At 58.5% G+C, this 10882-nt stretch overlaps 1 protein-coding gene across 3 annotated transcripts; it reads left to right on the plus strand.

Moving 5' to 3' along the window:
• The first annotated feature begins 5833 nt into the window (after positions 1-5833).
• Positions 5834-8953, plus strand: LSM2 (LSM2 homolog, U6 small nuclear RNA and mRNA degradation associated). 3 transcript variants are annotated; one of them, XM_074529761.1, is made up of 6 exons: positions 5834-5940; positions 6091-6158; positions 6562-6592; positions 6908-6967; positions 8073-8081; positions 8786-8953. In XM_074529761.1, the coding sequence occupies exons 1-6, from the start codon at positions 5938-5940 to the stop codon at positions 8900-8902; spliced, it is 288 nt and encodes a 95-aa protein (XP_074385862.1). In that variant the 5' UTR covers positions 5834-5937; the 3' UTR covers positions 8903-8953. The 3 variants fall into 3 exon arrangements, with proteins under 3 accessions (XP_074385862.1, XP_074385861.1, XP_074385863.1); XM_074529760.1 differs by lacking the exons at positions 8073-8081; positions 8786-8953 and adding an exon at positions 8440-8583; XM_074529762.1 differs by lacking the exons at positions 8073-8081; positions 8786-8953 and adding an exon at positions 7754-7894.
• The last annotated feature ends 1929 nt before the right edge of the window (positions 8954-10882 follow it).

Raw genomic sequence — 10882 nt, forward strand, 5'->3', positions numbered from 1 at the left:
AAGAGGAGGAATTTGGTTTAAAGAGGGGGAACTGGGGTTAAAACCGGGAAAATTGGGGTTAAAAAGGGGAAATTCGGGTTAAAACCGGGGAATGCAGGCGCCGCGGGGCTGTCGCGATCAACCATCAACGGCAATGGACCATCGTCAGTCGCGATAAGGCAACAATCGCGATAAGCCCTCGGTCGCGATGGACCATCAGCCGCTCCCGATGGGCCATCGAGCGGGGGCGGGGCCGCCCCGGGAAAAATTCCCTTTTTTTCCCTTTTTTCCCTTTTTTTCCCTTTTTTCCCGTTTTTTCCCTTTTTTCCCTTTTTCTCCCCTTTTTTCCCTTTTTCGTGGAAAAATTTCCGTCCGAGCCCAGCAAAAACCCCAAATCGAGAGATTTGTCCCCATTTCCACCCAATTTCCCCGTTCGTGTGGGAGATAAAAAGGAAATTTTTCATTTTTTACTGATTCCCTCGAGTTTGGGTCCGTCCGCTGGGAAAAGAGGGAGAAAATCCCCAAAATCCCGAAAATCCTGAATCTCCAGATTTTTAAATTTATTTAACTTTTTCCAGCTCGTTTTTGATTTTGTTTCCTGTACAACTTCCATTTAATTTTAATTATTTCTTACCTGATTAATATTTAATTATTACTTATTTTCTCATTTTTTATTGATATTTTTTATTTTGACTTTTCCCAGCTCGTTTTTAATTCCCTTCCCCGCGCAATTCGATTTACTTTTTAATTTCTTCTATTAAATTTTCTAATTAAATAGAGAATAATTAAATAGAGTTAAATAGATAAATAGAATCATTAAATAGATAAGTACATTAATTAAATAGAGAAATACATTAATTAAACAGAATTCCGGTTCAGTTTTAACTCTTTCCACCCCGGACCCCTCGGCCGTCCCCCACCCCAAAAAGCCCCCAAAAGCCCCAAAATCGCACAAAAACCGAGGCTGCTCAAAGAGTGGGTGGTTTATTCAGCGGGGGGGATTTTGGGTCATTTTTGGGTCATTTTTGGGTCATTTTTGGGTCATTTCGGGTCATTCTCAGTCCTCCTTGCCCGGCACCACCGCCGTCCTCTCACCCGCGGGGGGGGGATGGGTCCCTGTGGGGGAGGGGGGGGGTTTAAACGGTGACCTTTGACCTCAGACCCCCCCCAGTGTCCCCAAGGCCCCCCCGGGGGTCCCAATTGTGCCCCGCCCCCCCCTTCCCGGACCCCTCCCCTGTCATTGTCACCTCCATGTCCCCCCCGTGTCATTGTCCCCTCCCGTGTCCCCCCACCCCGTGTCATTGTCACCTCCCTGGGTGTCACCCCCGCCCCAAATTGTCGCCTCCGTGTCCCCTCCCCCCCCCTCCAGGACCCCTCCCTTGTCATTGTCCCCTCCGTGTTCCCTCCCCCCCCTCCCCCGTGTCATTGTCCCCTCCCCGTGTCCCGATTTGTGTCCCCCTCCCCGCGTTCCCCCATCCGTGTCATTGTCCCCTCCCGTGTCATTGTCACTGTCCCCCCCCCTCCCCCGGTGTCACTGTGCCCCCCTCGCCTCCGTGTCCGTGTCCCCCCAGGACCTTCCCCATCATTGTCCCTTGTCCGTGTCACCCCCTCCCCTGTCACTGTCCCCCCCCGTGTCCCCCCGTGTCCCGTCCCCCCTCACCTCCGTGTCCATGTCCCCCCAGTGTCATTGTCACTGTCCCCCCCCCGTGTCCCCCCGTGTCCCCTCACCTCCGTGTCCGTGTCACCCCCTCCCCTGTCACTGTCCCCCCCGTGTCCCCCCCCCCCCGTGTCCCCGTCCCCCCTCACCTCCGTGTCCGTGTCCCCCCAGGAGTCCCTTGAGGACCCCCCAGCCCCAGCGCAGGAGGTTCATCAGGCACCGCAGTCCGGCACACATCTCTGGGGACACAATGGGGACATTTGGGGACATCGGGGGACATCAGGGGACACACAGAACCCACCCTGTCCCATCCCTGTGCCATCCCTGTCCCCATGTCCCTGTCACACTCCTGTCCCTGTCCCCAGCCCCAGGTTCAGCAGGCACTGCAGTCCGGCACACATCTCTGGGGACACAATGGGGACATTTGGGGACATCAGGGGACATCAGGGGACACACAGAACCCACCCTGTCCATCCATGTCCCCGTGTCCCTGTCACACCCCTGTCCCTGTCCCTGTCCCCATCTCCATCCCCAGGTTCATCAGGCACTGCAGTCCGGCACACATCTCTGGGGACACAATGGGGACATTTGGGGACATCAGGGGACATCAGGGGACACACAGAACCCACCCTGTGCCATCCCTGTCCCTGTCCCTGTCACACCCCTGTCCCCATCCCCAGCCCCAGGTTCAGCAGGCACCGCAGTCCGGCACACATCTCTGGGGACATTTGGGGACATCAGGGGACATCAGGGGACACACAGAACCCACATTGTGCCATCCCTGTCCCTGTCACATCCCTGTCCCTGTCCCCAGCCCCAGCCCCAGGTTCAGCAGGCACTGCAGTCCGGCACACATCTCTGGGGACACAATGGGGACATTTGGGGACATCAGGGGACATCAGGGGACACACAGAACCCACCCTGTCCCATCCCTGTGCCATCCCCGTCCCCATCCCTGTCCCCAGCCCCAGGTTCATCAGGCACTGCAGTCCGGCACACATCCCTGGGACACAATGGGGACATTTGGGGACATCAGGGGACACACAGAACCCACTCTGTGCCATCCCTGTCCCCGTGTCCCTGTCACATCCCTGTCCCCATCCCCGTCCCCAGCCCCAGGTTCATCAGGCACTGCAGTCCGGCACACATCTCTGGGACACAATGGGGACATTTGGGGACATCAGGGGACACACAGAACCCACCCCGTGCCATCCCTGTGCCATCCCCGTCCCTGTGTCCCTGTCACATCCCTGTCCCTGTCACATCCCTGTCCCCATCCCTGTCCCCAGCCCCAGGTTCAGCAGGCACCGCAGTCCTGCACACATCTCTGGGGACAATGAGGGGACATTTGGGGACATCAGGGGACACACAGAACCCACCCTGTGCCATCCCTGTCCCAGTGTCCCTGTCCCATCCCTGTCCCCAGCCCCAGCGCAGGAGGTTCAGCAGGCACTGCAGTCCGGCACACATCTCTGGGGACACAATGGGGACATTTGGGGACATCAGGGGACATCAAGGGGACACTGAGGGGACACAGAGCCGCCACAGCACCCTGTCCCCGTAGCCCTGTCCCCCTCCCCACATCCCTCCTGTCCCCACATCCTGTCCCCATGTCCCTGGCCCTGTCCGTGTCCCCCTGTCCCCACATCCTGTCCGTGTCCCCATGTCTGTGTCCCTGTCCCTGTGTCTCTCTGTCCCCACATCCTGTCCCCATGTCCCTGGCCCTGTCCGTGGTCCCTCTGTCCCCCTGTCCCCACATCCTGTCCGTGTCCCCATGTCTGTGTCCCTGTCCCTGTGTCCCCGTGTCCCCACATCCTGTCCGTGTCCCCATGTCTGTGTCCCTGGCCCTGTGTCCCTCTGTCCCCACATCCTGCCCCAGGTCCCCACCCTGTTCCTGTGTCCCCAGCCCCGCCTTCCCAAAGTCCCCAACCTGTCCCCATCCTGTCCCCTCTGTGTCCCCATCCTGTCCCTGGCTGTCCCCTTGCTGTCCCCTCTGTGTCCCCAATGTCCCCAACCTGTCCCCATCCTGTCCCCTTCCTGTCCCCTCTGTGTCCCCTCTGTGTCCCCAATGTCCCCGTCCCTGTCTCCATTCCTGTCTCCTCCCTGTGTCAGTCCCCGTCCCAAATGTCCCCTCTGTCCCCTCGCTGTCCTCAATGTCCCCATCCCAATGTCCCCAATGTCCCCAGCCCTGTGTCCCCATGTCCCCGTGTCCCTGTCCCTTCCCTTTGTCCTGCTCATGGCCCCATCCCTGTCCCCATCCCTGTCCCCTCCCTGTCCCCAACCTGTCCCCAATGTCCCCATCCTGATGCCCCCTGTCCCTGTCCTCACTGCCTGTCCCCTCCCTGTCCCCATCCTGTCCCCATGCCATCCTCCCTGTCCCCAGTGTCCCCGTGCTGTCCCCATCCTGTCACCATCCCCACTGTCCCCACTGTCCCCTCGCCATCCCCATCCCTGTCCCATCCCTGTCCTCTTGCCATCCCCACTGTCCCCACTGTCCCCTCTGTCCCCACTGTCCCCATCCCCTCTGTCCCCTGGCTGTCCCCATCCTGTCCCCTCTGTCCCCATCCTGTCCCCATCCTGTCCCCTCTGTCCCCACTGTCCCCACTGTCCCATCCTGTCCCCATCCTCTCTGTCCCCATCCTGTCCCCTCTGTCCCCATCCTGTCCCCTCTGTCCCCTCTGTCCCCATCCTGTCCCCTCTGTCCCCATCCTGTCCCCTCTGTCCCCATTGTCCCCATCCTGTCCCCTGTGTCCCCTCACTCACCGGCCAGCTCCGTGGTCGGTGCCGCTCTGGCCCGGGGCCGCCCTTAAATCCCGCGGGAGGGGACAGGGAGGGGACACGGGGACAGGGACAGGTGACAGGGAGGGGACACGGACAGGTGACAGAGGTGACAGATCGGTGACGGGGGCAGGTGACAGATCGGTGACGGGGGCAGGTGACAGGGGAGGGGACAGGGACAGGTGACAGGCTGGTGACAGGTTGGTGCGGGGGCAGGTGACACAGGTGACAGGGGAGGTGACACGGGTGACACGGGTGGCAGGGCGGGTGGCCGGGGAGGTGACAGGTCGGTGACACAGCCGGTGCCATCACCGGTTCTCCCGGTCCCCACCCGGCCCCGCGTGGGAGGGGGTGGGACACGGGGACAAGGGGGACACGTGGGGGACACTGGGGACATTGGGGACATTGGGGGGACACATGGACATTGAGGGGGACATGGGGATGTTCGGGACATTGGGGACATGGGGACACGTGGGGACATTGGGGACATGGGGACATTGGGGACATTGGGGGGACATGGGGACAGGGGGGGACAGGGGGATGTTCGGGACATTGGGGACATGGAGGGGACATTGGGGACAAGGGGATATTCAGGACATTGGGGACATTGGGACAGGAGATATTTGGGATATTGGGGACAGTGGGGACATGAGGGGGACATTGGGGGGACATTGAGGGGAGACATGGGGGTGGCCTGGGAGGGGACACAGAGACAGGGGACACTTGGGGGGGACATTGGGGACATGGAGGGGACATTGGGGACATGGGGATGGGGGTGACATTGGGGGGATATGAGGGGCATATGGGGACATGGGGGGGACATTGGGGACATGGAGGGGATATTGGGGGACATCAGGACATGGAGATATTTGGGACATTGGGGACATGAGGGGGACATTGGGCAGACACTGGGGGGGACATGGGGTGGCCTGGGAGGGGGACATGGGGACAAGGGACACTGGGTGGGACATGGGGACATGGGGGGGACATTGGGGACATGGGGGGGACATGGGGGGACACAGGGACAGGGGACACGTGAGGGGACAGGAGGGGACAAAGAGGGACATTGGGGACACGGGGATATTCAGGATATTGGGGACATGAGGGGACATTGGGACAGTGGCTGGGAGGGCCCGGGGGTCCCCGGAGGTCTCAGGGGGTCCCTGGGGTCACTGCGGGGTCACTGGGGGGTCACAGAGGTCACCAAAGTGTCACGGGGGGGGGGGGGGGTCCCTGCTGTCCCCCGTGGCCGTGACCTTTGACCCGGCGCGGGGGCGGCTGATTCATTTCCCGCCACCCCCGCGGGTGGGCGGGGTCCGTCTGAGGGGATGTGGGCGTGGTTTCCGCTGAGTGGGCGGGGCTCTATGTGGGACAGGGGGCGTGGCCGGAGGCTGCAGCGGCGGGCGCGGCCTGTGGCGGAAGGGGGCGGGTCCATCGCGTATCACGAGCAGTGATTGGGCAGCGGGCGGGGCGTGGCCGGCGGCGGAAAGGGGCGGGGCCTGCGTGGCGCGCTCGGGGCCGCGATGGTGAGCGGGGCCCGGGGGGGGGATGGGGGGGATTTGGGGGGGATTTTGGGACCCCGCGGGACCCCCGACCCCCCCCAGGACCCTCTGAACCCCCCCTGAGACCCCCAAAATCCCCCCATAACCCCCCGTAACCCCCCCGTGCCCCCCCAGCTGTTCTACTCCTTCTTCAAGTCCCTGGTGGGCAAGGACGTGGTGGTGGAGCTCAAGAACGACCTCAGGTACGGGACCGGGGGGGTCGGGACACCCCGAAAACGCCCCAAAAAATATCCCAAAACAGCCCAAAAACACCCCCAGAAAGCACCCAGAAAATAGCCCAGAAACCCCTGGAAGCACTCCCAAAACACCCCAAAAACACCCCAAAACCACTCCAAAAACATCCCCAAAAGACACCCCCAAAACCCACCCAAAAACTGCCCATAAACTGCCCCCGGAAATACCCCAAAAACCCCAAAAAAACTCCTAAACCCCCCCCAACCCCCCCCCCAAAAAACTGCCCGGGACCCCCAAACCTCCCCGGAACCCCCTTGGGAGCCCCCAAATTATCATGGGACCCCCCAGGACCCCCCAAATCCCCCCAAATCCACTGAGACCCCCCCCAATTTCCCCCCTATCTCCCCCCAGCATCTGCGGCACGCTGCACTCGGTGGATCAGGTGAGTCGGGGGTCCTGGGGGGGTTTGGGGGTCCTGGGGGGTTTGGGGGGGTCTCTGGGGAATCCTGGGGGGTCTCAGGGATTTTCGGAGGGGTCTCTGTGGTTTTTGGGGGGTCCTGGGGGGTTTTGGGGGTCTCTTGGGGGTTTTTGGGGGTTTGGGGGGGTTTTGGGGGTCTCTTGGGGGGTTTTTGGGGGGTTTGGGGGGTTTTGGGGGTCTCTCGGGGTCTCTCGGGGTCTCTCGGGGTCTCAGTGTTTTTGGGGGGGGTCCCCGGGGGTCTCAGAGCCCCCCCTGACCCCCCCCGTTGCCCCCCCCCAGTACCTGAACATCAAATTGACCGACATCAGCGTGACGGACCCCGAGAAGTACCCGCACATGGTGGGGGGCTCTTTTGGGTCTTGGGGTCTCTGGGGAGGGTCCTGGGGGGCTGGGGAGGGTCCTGGGGGTTTTGGGGGGTCTGGGGTCTCTGGGAGGGTCCTGGGGGGGGATTTGGGGAGGTTTGGGTGGTCCTGGGGGGCTGGGGAGGGTCCTGAGGGGATCTGGGGAGGTTTGGGTGGTCCTGGGGGGTTTTGGGGGTGATCTCGGTGGTCTCGGGTGTCTCAGATTTTGTGGGGTTGTTTTGGGGGGTGGTCTCAGTGATTTTTGGGGGGATCTCTCTGGTTTTGGTGTCTCTCAGTGATTTGGGGAGGGTCTCGGGGGGGTGTCAGTAATTTGGGGAGGGGTCTCAGATATCTCAGTAATCTGGGGAGGGGTCTCAGATATCTCAGTAATTTGGGGAGGGGTCTCAGATATCTAATTAATTTGGGGAGGGGTCTCAGATATCTCAGTAATTTGGGGAGGGGTCTCAGAGATCTCAGTGATTTGGGGAGGGGTCTCAGATATCTCATTAATTTGGGGGGGTCTCAGAGATCTCATTAATTTGGGGAGGGTGTCAGATATCTCATTAATTTGGGGAGGGGTCTCAGATATCTCAGTGATTTGGGGAGGGGTCTCAGATAGGAACTGCTTCATCTGTGTCTCCCTGGTTTTGGGGTTTCTCTCTTGTGATTTTTGGGTATCTCTCTGTTTTTTGGGGGGATTTTGGGCAACTCTGTAATTTGGGGGGTTTTTTTTGGGGGGCTGTCAGTAATTTGGGGAGGGGTCTCACGGCCATGTCCCCCCCAGCTTTCGGTCAAGAACTGCTTCATCCGTGGTTCTGGGTTATCTCTGTTTTTGGTGTATTTCAGTGGTTTTTGGGGGTTTTTGGTGGGGATTTTGGGGTTTTTCAGCGGTTTTTGGGGGTCTCGGTAATTTGAGGAGGGGTCTCTCCCAGCTCTGGGTTAGGAACTGCTTCATCCGCGGTTCTGTCGTTCGCTGCGTGGTTTGGGGTTTCTCTCTGTATCTCAGTGGTTTTTGGGGGGTTTTTGGTGGGGATTTTGGGGTTTTTCAGCGGTTTTTAGGGTCTCGGTAATTTGGGGAGGGGTCTCCCGGCCATTTCCCCCAGCTCTCGGTGAAGAACTGCTTCATCCGTGGGTTATCTCTGTTTTTTGGTGTATTTCAGTGGCTTTTTGGGTGTTTTTGGTGGGGATTTTGGGGTTTTCAGCGGTTTTTGGGGGTCTCGGTAATTTGGGGAGGGGTCTCACTGCCATGTCCCCCCCAGCTCTCAGTCAAGAAATGCTTCATCTGTGGTTCTGGGTTATCTCTGTTTTTGGTGTATTTCAGTGGTTTTTGGTGGGGATTTTGGGGTTTTTCAGCGGTTTTTTGGGGGTCTCGGTAATTTGGGGAGGGGTCTCAGATATCTCATTAATTTGGGGAAGGGTCTCAGAGATCTCAGTAATTTGGGGAGGGGTCTCACTGCCATGTCCCCCCAGCTCTCAGTCAAGAACTGCTTCATCTGCGGTTCTGGGTTATCTCTGTTTTTTGGTGTATTTCAGTGGTTTTTGGGGGGTTTTTGGTGGGGTTTTTTGGGGTTTTTCAGCAGTTTTTGGGGGTCTCAGTAATTTGGGGAGGGGTCTCAGATATCTCATTAATTTGGGGAGGGGTCTCACGGCCATTTCCCCCAGCTTTCGGTCAAGAACTGCTTCATTCGTGGGTTATCTCTGTTTTTTGGTGTATCTCAGTGGTTTTTGGGGGTTTTTGGTGGGGATTTTTGGGTTTTTCAGTGGTTTTTGGGGGTCTCGGTAATTTGGGGAGGGGTCTCTCCCCAGCTTTTCAGTCAAGAACTGCTTCATCCGCGGCTCCGTGGTTCGCTACGTGCAGCTGCCCGCGGACGAGGTGGACACGCAGCTGCTGCAGGACGCGGCGCGCAAGGAGGCGCTGCAGCAGAAGCAGTGACCCGAAATCGCGGGATTCGCCCCAAAAGATCTGCAGAACCCCCGCCCAAAATCTGGGTGATTTCCCCAAAATCTGGGGGGATTCACCCCAAAATCTGGGGTGATTTCCTCCAAAATCTGGGGGATTCACCCCAAAATAACGGGGGACTTCTCTCTAAAATCTGCAGAGATTCCTTCCCAAAATCTGGGGGATTCGCCCCAAAATCTGGGGTGATTTCCCCCCAAAATCGGGGGATTTGCCCCAAAAGATCTGCAGAGACCCCCGCCCCAAAATCTGGGGTGATTTCCCCAAAATCTGGGGTAATTTCCCCCGAAATTGGGGGATTCGCCCCAAAGATCTACAGAAAACCCCGCCCCAAAATCTGGGGTGATTTCCCCCAAAATCTGGGGGATTCACCCCAAAATCTGGGGGATTCACCCCAAAATAACGGGGAAATTCTCTTTAAAATCTGCAGAGATTCCTTCCCAAAATCCGGGAAAATTCACCCAAAATTTGGGGGGATTCACTCCAAAATATCTGCAGAGATCCCTCCCCAAAAATTTGGGTGATTTCTTCCAAACTCTGGGGGATTCGCCCCAAAATTTGGGGGATTCGCCCTGAAATAACGGGGGAGTCACCCCAAAATATCTGCAGAAACCCTTCCCTGAAAACGGGGGAATTCGCCCCAAAATCCGGAGGAATCCCCATCCAAAAATCTGCAGGGGGATTCCTGCCTAAAATCCGGGGTGATTTCCCCAAAAACGGGGGGATTCACCCAAAATAACGGGGGAGATTCACCCCAAAAATGGAAGGGAATCACCCCAAAAATGGGGAGATTGACCCCAAAATATCTGAGGGGGATTCACTCCTAAAACAGGAGGATTTACCCCAAAATTGGGGAGATTCACCCGAAAATGTGCAGGGACCCCTCCCCAACCCCGGGGGTCTCCCCGGCCCCTTTCGCGACCCCCAATAAACGCCAGGCCCCGCCCCCTCTGTGCACGTCATTAATGGGGATTTTGGGGTAATTTACACGGATTTTGGGTCATTTTGGGGTGGTTTCGGGAGTTTTTGGGGTGGTTATGGGTGGTTTGGGTGGTTTCAGGGGTTTTGGGTGGTTTCGAGGTGTTTCGAGGGTGACTTGGGGTGGTTTTGGGGTGATTTGGGGGGTTTTAGGGTAATTTTGTGATTTTGGCCTAATTTTGGGTGTCTTCTGGGCGGTTTTGGGTGTTTTTGGGGTGATTTAGGGTGATTTTGTGGTGACTTGGGAGGTCTTAGGGTAATTTTGGGGTGATTTTGGGTGCTTTGGGAGTTTTTGGAGTGGTTGGGGGTTTTTAGAGTGATTTTGGGGTTTTTCGTTGGTTTTTGGGGTGTTTTTGAGGTGCTTTCGGGTGTTTTAGGGCTGATTTCGGCGTTTTTCTGTTATTTTTGGGCTGATTTCGGGAGGTTTTGGGGTTTTTCTGTTTTTTTTGGGCTGATTTCTGGGGTTTCGGGTGATTGCGGGGTTTTTCAGGTTATTTTTGGGGTGATTTCGGGGATTTTCGGGGGTCTCCACGCCCCCCCGCCCCGTTGGCCTCTCGGAGTTTTCGCTCCTCCGCTCCGCTGGGGGGCGCCAAGCGCGGCGGGCGCGGCGCTCCCTTTGCGTCATCTCAGCGGCGCCGGAAGTCCGCCGCGCACCAGCCAATAGCAGCGCGGGGCGCCGCGCAATGCGCAGCACACTCCGCCCACGTGTCTCCTCCCGCCGCCGCCGCCGCTGCCGCAGGTACCGGGAAGGGGGGGGAGGGCTGGGGGGGCCACGTGACCCCGGACCCCAAATTACCCCCCAAAAAATCCCAAAAAACCCCAAAAAAATCTCCCTAAAATCGCCGTACTCACAGCTCCCTGTACCGGCCCCCAGCGCTCCCTTCAGCTCCCCCCCCACCAGCTGCGGCCTTCAGGGACCCCGGGACCCCCTCACTTTCCCCTCTCTAGCCATGTCAGCCCCCACATTTTTTCCGCCAT

This window comes from Zonotrichia albicollis, chromosome 31 (genome assembly GCF_047830755.1).
Source record: "Zonotrichia albicollis isolate bZonAlb1 chromosome 31, bZonAlb1.hap1, whole genome shotgun sequence".
Lineage (NCBI taxonomy): Eukaryota > Metazoa > Chordata > Aves > Passeriformes > Passerellidae > Zonotrichia > Zonotrichia albicollis.